Source organism: Heptranchias perlo, chromosome 3, assembly GCF_035084215.1.
Source record: "Heptranchias perlo isolate sHepPer1 chromosome 3, sHepPer1.hap1, whole genome shotgun sequence".
Classification (NCBI taxonomy): domain Eukaryota; kingdom Metazoa; phylum Chordata; class Chondrichthyes; order Hexanchiformes; family Hexanchidae; genus Heptranchias; species Heptranchias perlo.
The window spans coordinates 37849824-37873817 of record NC_090327.1 but is presented as its reverse complement, the minus strand read 5'-3'; the positions used below and the strand labels follow the sequence as shown (position 1 = coordinate 37873817).

The window sequence follows — 23994 nt, the reverse complement described above, 5'->3', positions numbered from 1 at the left end:
AGGTTACAGATTGTGCTGGAATACAATTCTGCTGCTGCTGATGGCCCACAGTGTGCCTCATGGATGCCCAGTTTTGAGCTCCAAGATCTGTTCTGAATCTATCCCATTTAGCATGGTTGTAGTGCCACACAACACGTTGGATGGTGTGTTCAGAGTGAAGAAGGGACTTCGTCTCCACAAGGACTGTGCGGTGGTCACTCCTACCAATACTGTCATGGACAGATGCATCTGCAACAGTTAGATTGTGAGGACGAGGTCAAGTAGCTTTTTCCCTTGTGCTGGTCCGCTCACCACCTGCCGCAGGCCTAGTCTGGCAGCTACGTCCTTCAGGACTCAGCCAGCTCGGTCAGTAGTGGTGCTACCGAGCCACTCTTGATGATGGACATTGAAGTCCCCCACCCAGAGTACCCTCAGTGCTTCCTCCAAGTGGTGCTCAACATGGAGGAGGACTGATTCATCAGCTGAGGGAGGGTGGTAGGTGGTAATCAGCAGGGAGTTTCCTTGTCCATGTTTGACCTGATGCCATGAGATTTCATGGGGTCCGGAGTCAATGTTGAGGACTCCCAGGGCCACTCCCTCCTGCCTGTGTATCACTGTACCACCACCTCTGGTGGGTCTGCCCTGCCGGTGGGACAGGATTGGCAAAGGCAAAGGAATGGGAGTGGGTGGAAAATTATTGTTAAGAAATTCTTAATTCCTTTTATATCAGCATCAGAGCACGGCCGTTCTGGCTGTTGCTCGCGGGAACGGAGATAACATGTTTAGTTGCTCGCCGTGTCCCATCGCTACGAAAGTGAAACAAGGATACGGATGCGTTTCATGGAACCCTCATCCACTGGAATACTGGACAGGTCAGTAATCCCAGTGCCTGGAATTCCACAGGGATAATCCAGCTCTTGCGGAGGCTCAGTAGGCATATGTGGTACACAACGTGGTGCCGAACCATACAGACCAGAAGATGCCGAGGTTGATTATCAGTTGATCTCAGCTGGAAGTGCCAGTAGGACGCCAGAATGGTCCTCAGTCGCCCGCGGGAGGGGCGGAGGAAAAACCAGGCAGGCTTCCCGCTCCTGCTCCTACAGAGTGACTCGTGGGGAAGTGTGCGGATCAGGCCCAGCTGCAATATTCCCCTGCACCCCCCTCCCCCAGCTTGAATAATCTCCAACATGATGCCCATGTAAGGCTAGTGCTTAGTTGGATGAGACCAGAGGGCTGCTGGTACCCATGGGTACCCCAAGGGTCATTTAGCAGACGAAGGGGGAACTGGTAACGTAGAATGAGCATCAGGGGAGATGCTGCCCTCTGCTGTCTTCATTTTAAAAGCAGTTGACAGGCCGATTATTTCATTCATAATGGAGCTAGATAAATCTATGTTTGAGAGTGGGATTGAAGATTGGAGATCAGTTACAGAGGGAATGTTGTCTGTGGAGAGCAGCAGGCCAGGTTTGCATAGTGGAGATGTGAGGATGAATTAATGTTCTAGGATAGAGTCCATGAAAGGGGAGATTGTACAGGAGCTAAGGGAGGAGATTAAATGGGTGGGTAGAGTCCATGATAGGAGAGATTGTACAGGGGCTGTGGGAGGAAATTATATGGGTGGGAACAATCCATGATAGGGGAGATTGTACAGGAGCTAAGGGAGGAGATTAAATGGGTGGGTAGAGTCCATATTAGGGGAAATTGTACAGGGGCTGTGGGAGGAGATTAAATAGGTGGGTAGAGTCCATGATAGGAGAGATTGTACAGGGGCTGCGGGAGGAAATTAAATGGGTGGGAACAGTCCATGATAGGGGTGATTGTACAGGGGCTGTGGGAAGAGATTAATTGGGTGGGGAGAGTCCATGATAGGGGAGATTGTACAGGGGCTGTGGGAGACGATTAATTGGGTGGGTAGATTCCATGTTGTGGAGATTGTACAGGGTCTGTGGGAGGGGATTAAATGGGTGGATAGAGTCCATGATAGGAGAGATTGTCCAGAGGCTGTGGGAGGAGATTAAATGGATGGGTAGAGCCAATTATAGGGGAGACTGTACAGGAGCTATGGGAGGAGATTAAATGGGTGGGTAGAGTCCATGATAGGGGAGATTGTACAGGGTCTGTGGGAGGAGATTAAATGGATGGGTAGAGCCAATTATAGGGGAGACTGTACAGGAGCTATGGGAGGAGATTAAATAGGTGGATAGAGTCCATGATAGGGGAGATTGTACAGGAGCTATGGGAGGAGATTAAATGGATGGGTAGAGCCAATTATAGGGGAGACTGTACAGGAGCTATGGGAGGAGATTAAATGGGTGGGTAGAGTCCATGATAGGGGAGATTGTACAGGGTCTGTGGGAGGAGATTAAATGGATGGGTAGAGCCAATTATAGGGGAGACTGTACAGGAGCTATGGGAGGAGATTAAATGGGTGGGTAGAGTCCATGATAGGGGAGATTGTACAGGATCTGTGGGAGGGGATTAAATAGGGGGATAGAGTCCATGATAGGGAGATTGTACAGGGACTGTGGGAGGAGATTAAATGGATGGGTAGAGCCAATTATAGGGGAGACTGTACAGGAGCTATGGGAGGAGATTAAATGGATGGGTAGAGTCCATGATAGGGGAGATTGTACAGGGTCTGTGGGAGGGGATTAAATAGGTGGATAGAGTCCATGATAGGAGAGATTGTACAGGGCCGTGGGAGGAGATTAAATGGGTGGGTAGAGTCCATGATAGGGGAAATTTTACAGGGGCTGTGGGAGGCTATTAATTAGGTTGGTAGAGTCCATGATAGGGGAGACTGTACAGGAGCTATGGGAGGAGATTAAATGGATGGGTGGAGTCTATGATAGGGGAGATTGTTGAGGGTCTGTGGGAGGGGATTAAATAGGTGGATAGAGTCCATGATAGGGGAGATTGTACAGGAGCTATGGGAGGAGATTAAATGGGTGGGTAGAGTACATGATGGAGAGATTATACAGGGGCTGTGGGAGGGGATTAAATTGGTGGGTAGAGTCCATAAATAGGGGAGATTGTACAGGGGCTGTGAGATGAGTGACCTTGTCTCATTCTGTAGTTTCCCACTTAGCAGTTTTAAAATATTCCTCATTAGTGAAGAAAATAGGAAATTTCAAGATTGTGTACGCTGGATATGATTTCTCCCTCTCCTCTTCTAAGATCCTTGGAATATCGTTGACCTGACCTCACCCAGCCGGTCGCTGACCATATGTGCCAACCACAGCAGCGTTTCGGACTACATGCAGCATGTCCTGGAGAAGGCTCGGTCCATGTACGATGCCCATGCCTATCTCCACTGGTACTGGAAGCACGGCTGTGAAGAGGGAGACTTTCTGCAGTCCTTCGACATCCTGGACTCTGTGGTGAAGGAATACAATGCTGCAGGAGATCACTGACCAATCCATCTCACTGATCTGCATACGTGTTATTAATAAGTGCTGATGTGGGTGCTGGACTTTCACCTCTAGGATGTGGATTATAATCCAGCCCATTCTCCTGGTTTTAACTTTAGGCAGTCACGGTCCAGTTCCTAGTGGGCAACAAGCCCACCACCCAGAACTGCTCTGAATCTGACTTGCAAAGGTCGCTGGTATGGGAAATGGAGAAATGTAACACTCGTGCATTCTGAGGATGTGGGTGAGGCACAATTTGGGGACAGAGTAGAAGTTTTACTCTGTCTCCAGCTATGCTGTATCTGCCCTGGAAGTGTTGGGTGCCTAAAATTCCTCAGCATCATTTACACAACATTCACCCTCAGCCCCATTTTTTTACTATGAAAATGCTAAATGCAGCTCCCCATTTGGCTCCGCGTGTAAATGCACACCATCTGATGAGCAGACCAGGAAGGTCCGAGGTTTAATGGTTGGTCTGCTGCTGCGGTAATAAGAGTGCCCCAGGTGGCCTGAGCACCGGTTTACTCAGAAGTTGAAATAACAGAGACAGTGCTCCTGTTCCTGATCACTGTCAAGAGATCAGCTAACTCGGTACAGGCTGGGGATTGAACCCTGGATAATAATACGCTCAGATCAGCTAACTCGGTACAGGCTGGGGATTGAACCCTGGATAATACGCTCAGATCAGTTAACGCGGTACAGGCTGGGGATTGAACCCTGGATAATAATACGCTCAGATCAGTTAACTCGGTACAGGCTGGGGATTGAACCCTGGATAATAATACGCTCAGATCAGTTAACTCGGTACAGGCTGGGGATTGAACCCTGGATAATACGCTCAGATCAGTTAACTCGGTACAGGCTGGGGATTGAACCCTGGATAATACGCTCAGATCAGTTAACTCGGTACAGGCTGGGGATTGAACCCTGGATAATACGCTCAGATCAGTTAACTCGGTACAGGCTGGGGATTGAACCCTGGATAATACGCTCAGATCAGCTAACTCAGTACAGGCTGGGGATTGAACCCTGTCTGTGTGGCTCAATGCCACACCAGCCAGTGCATTTATTCACTCAGCCATCAGGAGCACCACATGCCTATTTCTGAGAACAGCTTTTAAATAAAACGAAACATACTTGCACGTAGTAAAACACAACTCGTGATCTTGGTTGATTTATTTAACTTTGTACAAAACTTGTTTTTGAGGGGGCTGGCCTCGAAGTTGTTGCCAGTGATTTGAGTTTTTTTTTTAAAACTGTAATTGAAAAGTATTCATTCTTCACACAGAAGGCCTGGCGAGTTCCTTTGGTTCTCCACTCCTTCACAGTAACTCAGTAGTCAGGTGACACTGAAGATGGAGGGCGGTTTGTTCTTGATGGCTGGGATGACCGTTCCTGGCTTCTTCCTAATGGTTATCGGTTGGGGCTGAGACATGGCTTTGATATAATTGTGCTGGAGGAAGAAAGCAAATCGTACAGTGAAATAACCCTCTAACTAGCAGGAGGCATAATCTTCAGTTGTACAGAGCCTAGGTCAGACCCCTTCTGCAGTATTGTGTTCAGTTTTTGGGCACCTAACCTCTGGAAGGATATATTGGCCTTGGAGGGGTGCAGCGCAGATTCACCAGAATGATACCAGGGCTTAAACGGTTCAATCATGACGCCAGGTTAAATAAACTTGGCTTGTATTCCCTTGAATTTAGAAGGTTGAGTGGTGAGCGGATCGAGCTGTTTAAAATGATAAAATGATTTGATTGGGTAGATACGAGAAACAATTTCCTTTGGTGGGGCAATCCAGAACAAGGCAGCATAATCTTAAAATTAGAGCCAGGCTAATTAGGAGTGAAATCAGGAAGCATTTTTCACATAAAGGGTAGTAGAAATCTGGATCTCTCACCCCCAAAAGACTATGAATGCTGGGTCAATTGAAATTTTCAAAACTAAGATTGATAGATTTTTGTTAGGTAAAGGTATGGAGCAAAGGCAGGTAAATGGAGTTGAGGTACAGATCAGCTTAAATCTGATTGAATGGCGGAACACGCTTGAGGGGCTGAATGGCCTACTCCTGATCCTATGTACGGTAGCCTAGTGGTTATGGTACTGGACTGGCAGAGGTTATCAGTTCAAATCCTACCAGGGCAAGTTGTGAAATTGAATTAAATGAATCTGGTAATTTACGGACTGACAACCGGGAAAGCCTAACCTCCCTGGAGTGGGACTTGAACCCACAACCTTCTGACTCAAAGGCGAGAGTGCTACCAACACCTAAAGCATCTGTGTTCTAAAATGGAAGTCTCTCAATCTCATAATGCTTTTCCCTGCTCTCCTTTCCTAAAGGTACTGAATTTCAATGGATAGGAGTCTGGCTGCCCTCCCATATGTTATACTAGTCACCATTCTTCACATGTGAACCTGGATAGTCAATGTTGGCAGGCTATTCAACCGTTGAGGGTCGAGTCCAGTTCCTCTCAACAACAATACTGGCAGTGGTTACTGGATAATGATCAGAAGTGGAAGCCCCTGCTGACTTTCTCCCTCCCAAACCCAATGGTCTTCCCTATGTCCGCCTTGCCTGTGAGCAGCTAACTCTTATATGGTTGCACATGGGCCAGCAGCCAGCCACCCAAGTGACCATTCTTTATATGTCAGCCTAGACAGCGAGTATGCATGGGCTTTTTTTAAAAAAGTGGGCTACCCTGGCAAGCCTGCAATTATTGCCCATCCTTAGCTGCTCTGAAATAGATGGTCTTGAACTGTAGGAGGTGGTGTTGCTCCTAGGGAATCTTCCCGACAGTGATGATGAAGGAATGCCAATTATAACAATAACTTCCATTTAAATAGCAATTTTAACGTAGAAAAATGTTCCAACTCGGCTCACTGGAGTGTAATCAGATCAAAAATTGACACTGACCAAGGGAGATATTTGGATAAGTGAGCAAAAGCTTGGTCAAAGAGATAGGTTTTAAGGAGGGTCTTAAATGAGGAGAGAGTGATGGAGAGGCGTAAGGGTTTAGGGAGGGAATTCGAGAGCTTGGAGCCTAGACGGCTGAAGACATGGCTGCCAATGGTGAGGCAACGGAAGAGGGGGCTGCAAAAGAGGCCAGACTTGGAGGAACACAAAGTTCTTGAAGGACTATAGGACTGGAGGAGGTGAGGGAGGGGATGAAGCCATGGAGGGATTTGAACACAAGGATGAGAATTTTAAAATCGAGATGTTTAGGGACTAGGAGCCAATGTAGGTCAGCGAGCACATGGGTGATGGGTGAGCGGGACTTGTTGCGAGTTAGGATATGGGCAGCAGATTATATGTCCAGTGCATGATGGTGCGTGTTGTGTAGGGAAACTTGCAGGTAATACAAATTTCCTTACACTTTAGGAAAGATGTGAAGGCCTTAAAGAGGGTGCAGAAAAGATTTACTCGAATGATTCCAGGGATGAGGGACTTCAGTTATGTGGATAGACTGGAAAAGCTGGGGTTGTTCTCCTTGGAACAGAGAAGGTTGAGAGGAGATCTGATAGAGGTAATTAAAATCATGAAGGGTCTAGACAGAATAGATAGAGAGAAACTGTTCCCATTGGCAGAAGGGTCAAGAACCAAAGGACATAGATAAACGGTGACTGGCAAAAAAACCAAAGGTGATATGTGGAAAAACTTTTTTGTACAGCGTGTGGTTAGGATCTGGAATGCACTGCCCGAGGGGGTGGTGAAGGCAGATTCAATCATGGCTTTCAAAGGGGAACTGGCTAAGTACTTGAAAGGAAAAATTTGCAGAGCTATGGGGATAGGGCCGTGGAGTGGGACTAGTTGGATTGCTCTTACATAGAGCCAGCACAGACTCGATGGGCTGAACGGCTTCCTTCTGTGCTGTAACCTTTCTATGATTCTAATGGCGTTCCCCTGTCCTTCTCCATGCTGGAGGTTGCAGACTCGGGAGTAGCCGCTGAACTCACGTGTGCAACTCAAGCTGAACTCACGTGGCGCAACATTGCAGTGCATCCCGCAGATAGCACAACCTCTAGCTGCACAGCAATAGTGGTGGAGGCGATGGCTATCGAGTTCAGGTGCAGGGGTGCCGATCAAGTGGCTTGCTCCGCCCCAGATGGTGCTAAGCTCCCCAAGTGTCTGTTACAGCTCTCTGCTGGATCAATCTAAATCTAATCTGCCCTGCACTCTTCTCCATTGCCCTGTATCTTCCTTTGCTTCAACTATTTATTAAATTTTCCCTTAAGAGATGCAATGGTCTCTTTCAGAAGCACTAAAAACCCAACTGGTTCACTAACGTCCTTATCTGGTCTGGCCTATGTGTGACTCCAGTCCTACACCAATGTGGTTGACTCTTAACTGCCCTCTGAAATTGTATCACCACTTTCTAAAGGGCAACTAGGGATGGGCAATAAATACCAGCCTTGCCAGCGATGCCTACATCCTGAGAATTAATTTAAAAAAACACTCTCAGTGACAATTTTAAATTGATGACCCCTCGTGACTGATTCTCCAACCTGCGAAAATGCTTTTCTCTTAATTACCCTGTCTCTAAAATTTTAAAAATCCAGATTAAATTTCCTCTTAGCCTTCTCCTAAATGGCATGTTCTGGAAGCTTGCTACCCATGTGAACTGACCAGTGTGAACGTCTTGCACTCCTGGGAAAACACTGAATGAGGAACACAAATATATCAGGACAGGCTGGATTCATTAACAGAATGTTCACCACTGCACAAGGCTAATCCAACCTAATCCTGCAGAGAAGCTGGAGACTGCCTCCCGAGGTTTGGTGACGATCTGTCTGATATGAAGGGTAAAGAACCCTTAGTTGGGGAAAAACGAAAAGGCGCATTGCCACTGGTGCTGAGGTTCCACAGGGAGACAACGTGGAGTATTGCTAATCTGCAAAGTCATGGCGCCATTTTTACGTGCTCAGCCCCATAACCTGTGCCAGTCGGCTACACTCCGACAGCGTGCGTAGGGTACGGAATAAAGAATTCATTGTCTCATCTCCCCCCACCACGATGATTTTCTTCCCCTTACTGAGCACCCCCCCCCAGCCTGAGTCTCGACCCATTGTCTGTCCAGCCCTTCACCTACCCGTTGTTCCAGCCTCATCCGTGCATTGTAAAATGAGACTGAGTCCGGATTCTCCATCAGGATTTCATGCTGGATGCGGTGGAACTTCTCCTTATCATCTTCTTCCTAGGTGGACAGGGGGGGCACAGAGTATGTAAGACCAGGCGGTTTGCCCTCATGCACCAATGTTCTCCACTCCACTCCCGAAGGCGCTGCATTGTGCCGTGGAAAAGGATCCCTGGCTGGTGGCAGGCACTGCAGTACCTCATCTCAGTTGGTCGCTCTTCATGTGTGGGTGGGCTATTGGACCATGGAGGGCCTCACAGCAGAGGCCAAATCCTGTTCTCATTTGACATCTGCACACGTGAGTTCCAGGAAGTGCCACTGGATGGCAATCAGCTGCAGAAATCTTCCCCTCCCTAGCCCATGATACTGAGGCCAATGGTAGCACCTACCCACCCACCGCCCCCCCAACCACCTCAGAGATCCAATCTATCACCCCCTGCAAGGCCTTCTAGGTCACACATCTTGTTTCAAAAGCAAAATACCGTGGATGCTGGAAATCTGAAATAAAAACAGAAAATGCTGGAAATACTCAGCAAGTGAGGCAGCGTCTGTGGAAAAAGAAAACAGTTACCGTTTCAGGTCGAAGACCTTTCATCAGAACTGACCCTGCACCATAGATGCATGTTATTTGTCAGACTTGCATTAATGCAAGCACAATACCATTGTTTTTTTTACATTTCCCATTTGCTTTATTAACATTTTCCTTTGTTTTTCTTCCACCCTCGGAATTGGACTTACTAAACATCGATTTTTGTTTTCACTGGTACACCTTTAAAGTTTGCTCCAATCAGTATTGGTGTTCTCTTACACCAACTGCAACCAATCCCCGCATTTAGTTTAAACACTCCCCCACCATTCTATCTATCCGGCCTGCCAACACCTTTACGCCCCTTTTGTTTAGGTGGAGCCCATCCGGTCTGTATGGGCTCCCCCTATTCTAAAAGGTGCTCCACTGTTTGAGGAATCAAACTCCTGAATCCTTACAACAAAGCATCAACTACGTGTTGGTGCCTAATCTGTCTCTGCACTAGCACGTGGCATGGATAGTATTTCAGAAATTACTTCACTTGAAGTCCTTCCCTTAAACTTCCTTCTGAATGCCCTCTGGTCTACTCCTACCTATGTTATTTGTTCCCACATGCACAACAACAATTGGTTCCTCACCTGCTCGCTTTAGTATTCCGTCAACTCTTGACCCGTGCATCAGGGAGGCAACATACCATTCGTTGTTCAAGGTCCGGTTTGTACAGAACTCTATCTGTAAACCCTTAATACCATAACTTGTCTGCTACTCTTTCTCTTTTTCCCTCCTTCCCTGACAGGCTGCTGGATTGCCCCAGTGCATGGCACAATCTCACCAGTCACAACCAACTCTTGAGTCTCCATGTCATCTCTCTCCAGAGGAGAGAAACCTTTGGAGAGCAACCTCCTGCCTCACTACCCGACCACGACTTCTGGCCCTTTTTCTGACAGAGACCCACCCTCCTCCTCTAGGTACCTTGGTCTTTAATACCACATCTATAAAAACGTCTCCCTCCTTAATATTGTGATGTGCGGCCAGTTGCTCACTAAGGCTGACCATTTCAGCCTTGTGTGCATCGACCAGCTTGCAGCTGTTGCTGATGAAATCCTCCAGAACCTGGACCTGTAAGGCAAACATCTCACAACTTCTACAATGCACAAAGTATTCCATCCTCGTGCAACTTTCAAGAGTATGGGGAGCAAGCAGGAGAGCGGGATTAGACTAGGTGGGATATTAAAGGGCATGGGGAATGAGTAGGAGAGTGGGATTAGACTGCGTGGAATAGTAAGGGATACGGGGAGTGAGCAGGAGTGGGAGTAGATTAGGTGGAATATTAAAGAATACGGTGAGTGAGCAAAGTGTGATTAGACTGGGTGGGATATTAAAAGGCTTGCTGAGCAAGTGGGAGTGTGGGAATAGGTTAGGTGGAATAGTAAAGGACATGGGGAGTGAGCAAGAGTGGGACTAGATAGGTGGCATATTAAAGGATACAGGGTGTGAACAGGAGTGGGATTAAATTAGATAGGATATTAAAGGATATGGGGAGTAAGCCAGAGTGGAATTAGATTAGATGGGATATTAAAGGGTATGGGGAGTGAGCAGGAGAGTGGGATTAGATTAGGTGGAATATTAAAGGATACAGGGAGTAAGAGTGAGATTAGATTAGGTGAGATATTAAAGAGTATAGGGAGTGAGCAGGAGTTTGGGATTAGAATAGATAGAATATAGAAGAGTATGGGAAGAGAGCAGGAAAGGGGGATTTAGACTGGGGGGTGGCTCATGTGGCGAAAAACACCAGCACTGACTTGATGGACCGAATGGCCATGTTTCTTGGTGGAGCTCTACCAGTGAGTCAAGCTAACACAAGCCAACTTCTAACAAGAGTAGGAGGAGCTAGTCTATACATCTGTGGTGCAAGGCGTCCTGATAAACTTACCAAAGATATCATTCTGGAGTAGGGGATCAACCCTGGTCGGATGCTATCTACTTGTGGTGCAAGTCGAACATCATCAGAAACTAGAAAAGACTCATTGTACCAAATATCAAACTCTGTACGGGAAACAAAAAGAAACAAATAATAAAATAAATCACTACTTATATCATTTTGCCAATTGTCGCCCCTACTTTCTGAAATTTCTGACTCCTTGCTGTGGGATGGTTCCACTAGCACTAGCCTGCCTCTGTGCTGAAGTTGCCAATATTTATTTGTGAGTCTAGACAGTGAGCGTCAACAGGGTTTTGAAATTGGGGGCATCACAGGTGAACCAAATCCCACCCTCACCCTATGTCCAAACACAGAAGTCCTTCCAGTATCAGGTCACTGAGTTTAGAAGTTTGAATCCTGTCTGATCTTCCCCTGTCCTAATCCAGGGATACTGAGGTCAAATTTAGCATCTGGTTGAGATAAAAAAAATGTATTTCTAACCTGCTTCCTCTTGGGGGCTGAGACATTCACTGTTCCTGCCATCTCCATTCTTGTCTCTCCTTGTCAAAGCTCTTTCTATTCCCTTCCTGGCTGCCCGCAGTATCTCCAAGGCAGCCCTGCCTGGTCCCCCATTACAGGAGGAAATCAGTGAGGATGTAACTACAGAGTGACTACTGAGGTTATGCCGAGGCTTATAGTGCAAGGTCAGACAACACTTGGAGTACTGTGTATAGTTCTGGTTGGCATGCTACGTGAGGGATGAGTGCAGAGAAGAGAAACAGGGGGTGGGGAAGGTAATGTAGTGGTGATAGTACTGGACTAGCAACCCAGAGGCCATGAGCTCGCAATCCCACCATGATAAATTAGCATCAGAAAAAATAATCATGAAAGCTGCTGGATTGTCATATAAAAAAAACACTGGCTCACTAATGTTTTTCAGGGAAGGGCATCTGACACTCCTGCCTAGTCTGGTTTACATGTGACTCCAGTCGCACACTACATGGTTAACTTTTAATCCCCTCAAGGGCAACTAGGGATGGGCAATAAATGTTGCCTTGCCAGTGTTGCCCTGAGAACAAATTGAAAAAAAAGGATGGGGAGTAGCAAGCTCCTCTCTACAAAGTGAAAGCCTTTCCCACATCCAGAAACAGGACTAGGGCTAGTATACTTGTGTGAACTCAGTTTGGTTTGGGCGTACTATGCTAGGGCTAACTGGGCCTGTATAATGCTCAGGCATTGGAGTTCATTCCCTTTTAATGCTTTAGAGTGATGGTTTCTGGGAGTGTACCCAACTCTGGAATGTGGTGGGAAAACCTCATTAGTTCATGGTCAGTTCAAGGAGTAAGACTTTGTGGAATTTGCTATCTAGCCTGGTACTTTGCCAAATGGGAGGTCTGTAGCCAATATTTTGGACTTTGGCATCTATGATCGGCCTGGCTGCTGTGGGTTCTCCTCCAGGAGAAGTATGAGCTCGACTGCGAAGCATTCAGTTTCCTGTGCTTCAGAGATGCGGAAGGAGGAAAATTCCTTGTTGATTTTGGTGGGTTGGCTGTCCGGCTGAAGCATTGATTTAGTGGTTCTATGCTGTGCGTGCTTGTGCAAGGTATATTCCAAAAGCTTTCCTGGCTTGTTTCCCTGCTCACAGTATAGCAATAACATCCTCTCAATGCCTGCAGAGAGCAGGTTGTTTAGCTCTCCCCTAGACTGGATCAGCCCACTTTCAGTGTGTCATCTCGTGTGTTGGGATTCTAGCTCGCCTGTTTGCGCTCCTAGTTACTTTGGGTTTGGAGCACCTTGTGGATTTTGGTTGAGCTGGTAGGTCCTTTGTGGCCTCTGAGGACTGCTGTAGATATTTTCCCATTGCAATGTTGGGTGTCAGTTCCTGGCTGTGAATTCGTGGTCACTAGGAGGGATGGGTTGGGTCAACGGCATTGGGGATGGGGAGGGGGGTGGGATCCCTTGTTTTAATTGAAGTTTAACAGATAGGTCATCAGAGTTGGCAACAGCGCCAATGGTGCGTCTATGAACCTGTGCCAAGTGGGTTTTTCAGGGTTTTAGTCTAGTCTGGATTATGACATGTGTGGGTCGGACTAAAAGGTGAACTCCTTCCCTGATCGATGGAAGGCAGACCATGTATTATGTCATTGTATCTCACATAGACTACCATGAATGCTTGTCTGGGTCACAGGGAAGCCTGACAAGAAGTAGGGTTAGGTCTCTACCCACAATCACTGTGCTCTCCATATGAAGGTTGAGCATTAGGAATACCACTGTGTAAACTGTGAAGCGTAAAGTGATGCTTTATGTGGCATTAGTGAGATCATACGTTGAGTAACACTGTGGTGTGGTCATTGGATTCAAGATTGGAGAGAGCAGAAAGCATTCATAAAGGACCTAAGATTGTACCTGGGATCTTCTAGTCTATAGAATAGCCTCAGCTATTTACAATCTATATTAATGACTTAGATGAAGGGACCGAGTGTAATGTATTCAAATTTGCTGACGATACAAAGTTAGGTGGGAAAGTAAACTGTGAGGAGGACACAAAGGGGATGATTTTAGGAGGCAAATGTGGGTGCGTTGGGGGCGGGGGAGGTACCGAAAATCGTGCAAATCCCGTTCGGGTTCGGAAGCCGGCTCCAACCCGTTGGCTTCCGAGTTTCCCAGGGACCCACCTGTGTGCGTGCGGGCAACCCAAAACCGGAAGTCCCACCAGCAATTAAAGCCAGCGGGATGACAGTTAAAGAACCAAATGTACCTCAATGTGGTACTTAAGGCACTTTACCTGCGACAGAGTAAGTGATTAGAAAGATTTTTAACTTACCTGGGCAGCTTGCCCACTGCTTCTGATTCACGCCTGTTGAAACCAGGCATGAAGGGCTGGATCAGGGAGAAAGAAAAACTAAATACATTAAATAAAAAAACATGCAATGATGTTAAAACACTAAATTCACCTACCTTTGAAACCTGCTCCGATGTCCGATGTCTCCCGCTCCGATGTCCCCCTCTTCACCATCCCGATGTCCTCCCATGTCTGCCTGATCTTCCCCTCTCCCCCCCCGATCTTCTCCTGATCTCCCCCCCCCGATCTTCCCCTCTCCCCCCGATCATCCCCTCTCCACCGCCCCCCCACCCGCGGTCTTCCAGTCCAGTGTCGGATGACGTCTGGCTCTCTCTCTTTCCCACCCCCCGCCTTGCATTGCAGCTCCTGATGGCAGCCAGCCTGTAAATCAGGCTTGCTGTCGGGCGCGGAACTCGGAGAGGATGTTAATCATCAGCAATCAACGTGCGATCGCGTTGGAAATGGTAAGTTTGGTTCATGTGGGTTTGCCACATGCCCAAGAAACACAAAAAGTTAGTATGCAGGTACAGCAAGCAATTAGGAAAGCAAATGGTATGTTGGCCTTTATTGCAAGGGGGTTGGAGTAAAAGAGTAAGGAAGTCTTACTACAGTTGTACTGGGCTTTGGTAAGACCTCACCTGGAGTACTGCGCAAAGTTTTGGCTTCCTTATCTAAGGAAGGATATAATTTCCTTAGAGGCGGTGCAACGAAGGTTCACTAGATTGATTCCTGGGATGAGAGGGTTGTCCTATGAAGAGAGATTGAGTAGAATGGGTCTATACTCTCTGGAGTTTAGAAGAATGAGAGGTGATCTAATTGAAACATATAAGATTATGAGGGGGCTTGACAGGGTAGATGCTAAGAGATTGTTTCCCCTGGCTAGAGAGTCTAGAACTAGGGGGCATAATCGCAGGATATGGGGTCGGCCATTCAAGACTGAGAAAAGGAAGAATTTCTTCACGCAGAGGGTTGTGAATCTTTAGAGTTCTCTACCCAGAGGGCTGTGGATGCTGAGTCATTGAATATATTCAAGGCTGAGATGGATAGATTTTTGGACTCTAGGAATCAAGGGATATGGGGATCGGGCGGGAAATGGAGTTGAGGTTGAAGATCAGCCATGATCTGATTGAATGGCGAAACAGGCTCGAGGGGCCGTACGGCCTATTCCTCCTCCTATTTCTTATGTTCTATATGGTTTAGTAAAAGAGTTACATTTATAACAGATGGCCAGCAATAGGTCAAATACAGAAATGTATCAAAGTACCTCACACATCCAATGAGTTACTTTGTAGCTTTTTTGTGCAAAGCAAGATCCCACAAACAGAACTGGGATGAATAACCAGTAAATCTGTTTTTGGTTGAGGGAGGAATATTGGCCAGGACAACTTTCTACTCTTCTTTCAATAGTGCCATGGCATCTTTAAAATCCATCTGAGTCAAAGAAATAGGCACAGAGTCACACCTGAAGGACAGACACTCCAACAATGCAGCATTGTCATTGGGTGAGGATTCATTTTGGATAAATGAAAACTGGTTTTGTTTTTTTCTGGCTAATATTGATGGTCCTGGTCATGTAAGTGCTGCTGTTGAATCCTAGCGCACCTTGGGGCTGAGTGGGCTTCCCTTACCTGTCAGCAGCCGCAGCCTGCACTGGTCCACCAGCCTCTGGCAGTACTGCAGCTCCACCCGCAGGTCTCGCAACGTGTCAAAGTCAAGTCGGTAATGGTGTTTCAGATCCTTCAGCTGCATGATCAGGTTGAACTCATCTTCGTCGATTACAGGGTCACCTTGTTCGTTTATGTATTCACCTGTCAGGTATGGAAAGGGCCAAAAATCAAAGAAGCTTGGGTATTTTCAGGCTATGGTCCTTAGTACAGAACTCTGTTATAAGCACACTGAGCTATATTGAGGATAATAGATGGTAGTGAGTCAAGTACAAATCTGGTCATGAATTAAACAGGACATTTGAATTATATACAGTTTAAGAGGTAGCTGGTAATGAGCTATGTGGCTATTGTATCTGACCTATTGCTGGCCATCTATTATCTTTCATTATCTCGCCCAAGTAACCATTCTACATGCATGAGCCTATAAAGTGAGACGTGTTAGGCTATTTGACCACAGAAAGCATCACACACCAGTCTGATCCTGTCCTTGTCTGAAGGCATACACTTTCCAGCAGGTATCATCAGATAGCTATCAGAAACAGGAACCCTGGCTCATTTCCCCTCCCCACCCCAGGCACATGGGTGCCAAGTCCAATTGTAGTGCAGCTGAATGCTAACTCAGCACAAACCAGGGAATTGAAATTGGATCTTCCAGCTCTGTCTACCCATTGAGCCATCGTGCGGAGCTGGGAACATGATTTGAACAAGAACCCCCTCCCCCGATCCAGTAGTAAAATCATAAAGTTGTAGGCTGGGGCATTTATGAATGGGGCCTGAGGGCTGTTGGCAAAAGGGCCATTTCTGGAAAAGTTAAAATATCACAGTATCCTATTTCTCCATGCCTTAGCTCGGACTTATATCTTTGATGCTAAGACAGAAGCAAATTACCTGCTCCCTCACCCCCACTAATGTCCCATTCGGTTGGCTGCGAGGAGGCACTAGGCAGTACAAACCTGTTAAATTTACCTTGCGACACATCACACGGGCAGGGGAGTACAGCGGGGGAGGAGAACTTGAAGACTGAACCATCCAAATTGTAGCTCTGTCCATAAGTGCTCAATGCACAGGATGACATTACTATGGTTAGGAATATTCCTCCCCTCCAATTTTATCCCCTTTTTGTTTTCAGGCTGGAATCAGTTGATTCAAACTGGGCATAAGCCATAGACACTGGCTGCCTTGATACCTTGGCCAAGAGTATGAGCCTGGACACTGGGGCCCCGATATTACCAGGGAGGCGGGATGGCAGCGGGGAGGCGACTGGGCGCGTGGGTAACCCGCCCAGTAAAGTCCGTCCGTTCCCCACGCGATCGCGGGAAAATTGCAGTCACTTAATGTGGCTTCCGGGTTTCCCGTCGTAAACCTGCGCAGCGGGTGGACTGTGCACCCGCATCACAGGCTGTCATCTGGAGGAGCCTTATTTAAAGGGGTAGTCCTCCAATGCTGCTCCAGGAGCAAACACCCAAAATTACAGAATGGAGCAGCCCAGGGGAAAGGCTGCTCCCAGATTTAGTGATGCCTCACTCCACGTGCTAGTGGATGGGGTGAGGAGGAGAAGGGATATATTCTAACCGGCGGACGGGAGGAAGTGGTCTGCCTCTGCCACCAAGAAGGCCTGGCTCGAGGTGGCAGAGGAGGTCACCAGCAGCTGCGATGTCTCCCGCACCTGGATACAGTGCAGGAAGCGCTTCAATGACCTAACTAGGTCAGCCAAAGTGAGTACACTTACTCATTCTCCTACACTCCGTCTTCCACATCACCGCCCCCACCCTACAACTCCTTCTGCACTGCCAACACTGCTCTATCACATCACTCCTCACACACACTCAAACCTCATCCTCAACTTACCTGCACTTACTCACCACTTCCTCACCTCTCCAGTACTCATCCCACTACTACCACTCAACCCAATCCTCATACAATGTCATGGCTCTGTCTCATACTCACCCTCTGATGCATCTCTTTCACGGTCAGCCTCACCGGTTGGCCACGTCACCATCACTCACTCACGCCTCTCTACTTTCTCCCCGGAGAGAAGAGAGCCCAGAATGCATGGGAGAGGGCAAGGACCGGGGGTGGGGGGCGCAACATCTAGTTGTCCTCACAGACGCGGAGCAGGAGGCTCTGGAACTGAGCCGCACCCTCGAGTGCCTGTCCGTCAGGGACGCGGAGACTGGCACCCGACAAATGGCTGGTGACAGAACTTTATCATTCAGCACACACAATAGCAATTGATGTTAATATGCCTTGCCATCTTCAGCACCTCAACATCTGTCATCATGCTTAATATTGCCTTCTGTTCTCTTACAGGGCCTTCAGCGACCGCCGTGACGGTGGAGGGCGATTCCTCAGAGGACCTGCCGGCCTCTGAGGGGGCACCGTCACATCTGAGTGAGCCATCCACCAGCGCAGATACACACACCTCGGTGGGTCCCCATTCTCACTTAGTTGGGGTCTCACATGGTGAGTCACCACAAACATGTGAGCACCAGCAGACACTGGTGGCAGGGGCAGCTGTGGAGTGTCTGCATCGGTGGGCGCACTCTTCTCCAGGCTCTGCTTAGCTGGATGCAGATGCTGAACCCTGGGGGCCATCCATGAAAAGGAGAATGATCGAGGGGCAGCAGCACATTTGCGAGGTGCTGGAACAGGTGCCACACACACTCTCCACAATCGCGCAGAAGATTGAGGAGTCCAACGCCTGCAAGAGTGGAATGTTGGCACAGGTAAGGATGGGCAATTCTGAGATACTGTCACAGGAGCGTGAGGGCATCTCTGAGATAGTGTCGCGGGTAAGTGTGGGAATGTTTACGATGGAGCGCAGGCTAGCCTCCATTGTGCTTCGAGCACAGCTCACCAATGAGTCCATTGAGGCCCTGACAACGGCCCTTCGGATTCAGGGTGAACAACATTCTGCCGCCTTAAACAGGCGGGCAGATACTCTGGCACTGGCCTTTCAAGGCTTTACACATGTCCTCCAAACTGTCGTCCAGCAGAGTGGTAGGAGTGGTGTGGGCCTGGCCCAGGGGAGGGAAGATGGTGAAAGGGGACATGCAAGTGGGGACGCCACTCAAAGCGCCCCCACATCTCATCCGTTGCCTCCCTCTCAACCAGTACCCGCAATGCTGCCTCCTCTCCAGGTGGCCGAGTCTGCCCCTGCATAGGTGCAGGTAGAGCAGTCTTTGGAGGGGCCCTCATGGGCACCGAAACCCAGAGGGCGTAGGCCCAAAGAATCTAATCGGCCAGGACATGAACAAGAGCAATCTGCCACTACCTCTGCTGCAGTCACAGGGGATGCACCACGTAGGAATAGTCGGAAGTGAAAGGCAAAGGTTTTGTGAGCACAAAGGAGATGCACAAGGGTGACTGACAGTTTGTCATGTTTTTTATTTATATTTAATTTTTGTTAATGGCGCATTAAATATTATTATTGTCACCACTACTGCCACATCTTGGCCATTCTTGACTGGCTTGTGTAATAAGGCCCTTTCATGAGGTTCACCCTGAATGCCCACACTTGATGCCACCCATTGGGTCACTCGACAGTGGGTGTATGTGTAGTTGCACGACTATTTTGTGCAGGGGGTGGGGGGAGGGCTGGTGTGGCCACTGCTCTGTCCAGGTGGTGAGGACAGGACTCTTTACACTGTCTGATGTTAGGAGAACCGTTCACATATCAGTGACGCCCTGGCCTCACGAGCAGCCAGGTGAGCCACTGTTCTGCCCATGGGTTTCTCCTAGGAACATAGGAACAGGAGTAGGCCATTCAGCCCCTCGTGCCTGCTCCGCCATTTGATAAGATCATGGCTGATCTGTGCTCTAACTCCATGTACCTGCCTTTGGCCCATATCCCTTAATACCTTTGGTTGCCAAAAAGCTATCTATCTCAGATTTGAATTTAGCAATTGAGCTAGTATCAATTGCCGTTTGCGGAAGAGAGTTCCAAACTTCTACCACCCTTTGTGTGTAGAAATGTTTTCTAATCTCGCTCCTGAAAGGTCTGGCTCTAATTTTTAGACTGTGCCCCCTACTCCTAGAATCATCAACCAGCGGAAATAGTTTCTCTCTATCCACCCTATCTGTTCCCCTTAATATCTTATAAACTTCGATCAGATCACCCCTTGACCTTCGAAACTCTAGAGAATACAACCCCAATTTGTGTAATCTCTCCTCGTAACTTAACCCTTGAAGTCCGGGTATCATTCTAGTAAACCTACGCTGCACTCCCTCCAAGGCCAATATGTCCTTCCGAAGGTGCGGTGCCCAGAACTGCTCACAGTACTCCAGGTGCGGTCTAACCAGGGTTTTGTATAGCTGCAGCATAACTTCTGCCCCCTTCTGCCTCCTCCTCCTCCTCCTCCTCCTCCACCTCCACCTCCTCCTTAATGTGGGTGGTAGATGTGGATGGGGCTTCCTCAAGCGGCACCCCTCTCTGTTGTGCCAACACACGACTATAATGCATCCAACTCTGTCTGGTGCGTATTGAAGCGCTCCCCCAGAACGATCAAGACTCCTGAAGCACATCTTGAGCAGCCCTATAGCATGCTCAATTGTAAACCTGGTAGCGATGTGGCTGTCGTTATATCGATGTTGTTGCTCAGTAGTGGGATTCCTCAGAGCTGTCATGAGCTACGTGTGCGGGGGGTATCCCTTGTCCCCAAGGAGCCAGCCCTTGCGGGTGTTGGGTGAGTGGAAGAGGGGCGGGATGTTGGACTCCTGGAGGATGAAGGAATCGTGGCAGCTGCCAGGGTATCTGGCGCACACGTGAAGGAATCTCTTGCAGTGGTCACAGATGAGCTGAGTGTTGATGGAGTGATAGCCCTTCCTGTTGATGAACAGTCCTGGCTCGTGTGGAGGTGCTCGTATTGCTATATGGGTGCAATCCATTACACCCTGCACCCATGGGAAGCCAGCCACAGCGTGGAATCCCACTGCCCTCTCCGTCTGGCTGAGGTCATCCATGGGGAAGTTTATATAGTGTGAGACCCTGCGAAACAAGCCATCGGTGACCTGCCTTATGCACTTGTGTGCAGACGACTGAGAGACCCCGGCGATGTCCCCGGTGACACCCTGGAACGATCCGGTGGCGACGAAGTTGTGGGCATTGGTGACTTTGACAGCGACAGGTAAGAAGATGCTGCTCGGCCCAGCCGGGAGCAGCTCGGCATCAAGGAGGCTGCAGATCTCCACGACTACATAGCGACTGACTCTGAGCCTCCGTATGCACTGCTCCTCAGAGAGGTCCAGGAAGCTGAGCCTCAGTCTGTAGACCCTGTGCCGAGGGTAGTGCCTCCTGCGACGCCGCTCTCTCTGTTGTTGCCCTCCGTGCTGTTGTGCAGGTGCCTGTGGCGCAGCACTGTGTGTGGAGCTCCACGTGGTGGAGGTGGACGGCATGCCTGGTGAGGTTGGTGATGTTGCTTGTCCTCAGATGAAGAGATGAATGCAGCTATGGTGCACTCCATCCTGACGATGTGAGTTTGAGGGGGTCTGCAAAGTAGGTAAATGTGTTTGCACAGCAGAGTTTAGGGTATAAATTAAGAATTTTGAGTGGAAAGACAAAGGTGTTGCAGCCAAAACTTTGTCTGAAGTGACAGAGAGCCCTGCTGCAATAAATGAGGTTTTCCCCCCACCTGTCAAATAATCCTTTGCATCTCCCACTGGCCGAAACACGTCTGTTTTAACAGGGAATGTTTACCACAGCACGGGAAACACACTGAGGATCCTTCAAAACTGCACCCCTGCCAAAATCTCCACTCAATGAGGTCTGTCAAGTACCTCAAGTATCTAAATAACTATGTAAAGTAGCATCCTGCCCCGGGAGCTGCGCGCACACCTGAACGCATCACTGGGGAACCCGGAAGTCAGCGGGTTGGAGCCAAGCTCCAAACCCGCTCCGGGATTCCGCCATTTTAGGAGCCCCCCCCCCCCCGCCCCCACTCGGCCATCCGAAAGTCGGCCCCTCGGTGTTTGTGAGCTATTCTACCACAGAAAGCTATCACAGCTGAGTCAGATCCTATCCTGACCTAACGTTCACACACATATTTATTGGGTTTAGTGGTTAGGTTATTGGACTAGTAATCCAAACAATGTGAGTTCAAATCCCACCATGGCAGTTTGATCATTTGAATTCAGCTTTAAAAAAAAAAGTGACAATGAAGCAATCGAATTGTCACAAAAACCCAACTTGTTCACTAATGTCCTTTAGGGAAGGAACCTAGCGTCCTTATCCGGTCTGGCTTATAAATGACTCCAGTTCCACACCAACATTGTTGTCTCTGAAGTGGCCTAGCAAGTCACTCAGTTGTATTGCCATTTTTTCAGGGCAACTAGGGATGGGCAATCAATGCTGGCCTCGCTAGCGACGCTCACATCCCGAGAATGAAAAAAAAGGCAATTTCCAGCAGGGGTAACAGAGAGATGAGGAGCGGGAACCATGGCATGATTGCAGCGCCATTACCACTGTCCCAGTTCAGATCATCTAACTCAGCATAGACTGGGTAATCGAGCCTGGGACCATCTAGGCACGTGTGTCTCAGAACCTGCATACTTTCCTCGTGGCGTTACCTTGGTCCTGCCGCTCCTGTTTCTTGACGTTGAGTGCGCGGTTAGTGACGTCGATCTCCTCCTTGGTGTTGTTGATCCTCTCAGTCAGCTCCTTCAGGCTCTTCCTCTTTTCACTGAGAATACTTTTATTCTCAATCAGGATGCGGTTAATCTCGCGCCCTTTCTCCATTTTGAACACATCAAACATTGCCGCCTTCTGTGGAGGAGTGCTGAGTCGCAAAAGTGGAAAACAGAAAACAGGAATAAAACTAGAAAGAGGAATGAATCCTGATCGGACCAAACTATTTTTGCTAAATATTAATTTTTCCTTTGATTCCCCAGCCTGTGCTGAGTTAGCTGATCTCAACTGAGGCAGTGGTAATGGCACTGCAATCGTCCCATGGTTCCTGCTCCTCATCTCTGTGTTACCCCTGCTGGAAATTGCCTTTTCTTTCATTCTCGGGATGTGGGCATCGCTAGCAAGGCCAGCATTGATTGCCCATCCCTTTTGCTTCCCTCCTCTCCAGAAGGTGCTGACTCTTGCTACGATACAGTTCCACAGACAATTTGACAGTGGGAAGTATCACAGTTGAACCCGATTCTGTCGTCACCCCTTTCCAGCAGGGATCACTGGATAGCAATCAGATGCAGGCACCCTGGCTGATTTCCCCCACCCTCATAATCCAGGGATACCCAGGCCAACATCAGCCAGTCACTTCCTCAGCTGAGAAGGGCAATTAGGGATGGGCAATAAATGCCGGCCTTGCCAGCGACGCCCACATCCCGTGAACGAATAAAAAAAAAAACTAACTCAGCACAGATTGGGATTTGAACTGGGACCCTTCTCGATAGGTTAGTCCTACATCACATGGTGTCTTTATCCGCTGGGTCGCTGGGGGAAGGCTAAATTATCTTCAAACCCTGCTCACCCCCACCTCCTCACATGCATGTGAAAAAGTGCTTCCTGATTCCCTCCCAGAAGGTCTAATTTTAAAATTGTGCCCTCTAGGATTCTGGATTCCCCCACCAGAGGAAATCGTTTTTCTGTATCTACCCTGTCGAATCCCATTATCATTCTAAACACATCGATTAGATCACCTCTCAACCGTTAAAACTCAAGGGATTACAAGCCAAGTTTATGCAAACTGTCCTCATAATTTAACCTTTAAGCCCTGGTATTATTCTGGTGAATCTGCATTGCACCCTCTCCAAGGTCATTATATCCTTCCTGAGGATTGGTGCCCAAAACTGAATGCATTCTGTTTGAATGTGCTGACCAAAGAAATTTTTAATGAAATCATTCATAATATCAATACACAAAGGGACTAGAGCAATTTGCCCTTCCAGGTTTTAAAGAAAGAATGAACTTGCATTCATATAGCAACTTTCATATCCTCAGGATATACCAAAGTGCTTTACAGCCAATGAAATACTTTTGAAGTGTAGACACTCCTAAAATGTAAGGAAAAGCACAGCCAATTGGCACACAGCAAGGTCGCACAAACAGCAATGAGAATAATGACCAGATAATCTGTTTTAGTAATGATGGTTGAGGGATAAACATTGGCCAGGACACCAGTGAGAACTCCCATGCACTTCTTTGAATAGTGCAATGGGATCTTTTATGTCCACCCGAGAGGGCAGATGGTGCCTCGCTTTAACGTCTCATCTCAAAGAAATAATTGAACTATAAATAATGAAAGTAAATCCAATGTCATGAGAAATGATATGGAATTCGAAGTGGAAGTGGGATGTGATCAGGTACTAAATGTAAAAAGACTAATGTGGGGAGATATTTTCTACAAAATCTCGAGGGCACAAACTGTTTCAAGCGGAGACAGTACAAGATAAATTCAGCATATAAAAACATTCTTTACACTTAAGAATCGTTTAACAAGGGCCCACAGCCTTTTTGGGGAGGCAGGAGTAGCCTGCTCCTTCTCGCTCCACGAAAATTTTGAGAAAAAGTTTTGTGGC

General features: G+C 48.0%; 2 protein-coding genes across 5 annotated transcripts in view; one reads left to right on the top strand and one right to left on the bottom strand.

The window, feature by feature from the left end:
- LOC137312294 (tubulin delta chain-like) overlaps positions 1-4546 on the top strand; it is a 55022-nt gene extending 50476 nt beyond the window's left edge. For both annotated transcript variants that reach the window (XM_067978899.1, XM_067978895.1), the window contains 2 exons: positions 710-851; positions 3157-4546. In XM_067978899.1, the coding sequence (XP_067835000.1) occupies positions 710-851; positions 3157-3392 (378 nt within the window). In that variant the 3' untranslated portion in view covers positions 3393-4546. The remainder of the gene's footprint in view (positions 1-709; positions 852-3156) is intronic.
- Positions 4535-23994, bottom strand: part of kif9 (kinesin family member 9) — a 73490-nt gene continuing 54030 nt past the window's right edge. Inside the window, exons 17-21 of one of the 3 annotated variants that reach the window (XM_067978879.1) lie at positions 22039-22247; positions 15436-15615; positions 10978-11090; positions 8474-8578; positions 4535-4842 (exon numbers count right to left, since the gene is read on the bottom strand). In XM_067978879.1, the coding sequence (XP_067834980.1) occupies positions 4729-4842; positions 8474-8578; positions 10978-11090; positions 15436-15615; positions 22039-22247 (721 nt within the window). In that variant the 3' untranslated portion in view covers positions 4535-4728. Of the gene's footprint in view, positions 4843-8473; positions 8579-10977; positions 11091-13789; positions 13846-15435; positions 15616-20859; positions 20962-22038; positions 22248-23994 lie in introns of those variants that run through there. The other 2 variants (XM_067978885.1, XM_067978887.1) reach the window with 2 other exon arrangements.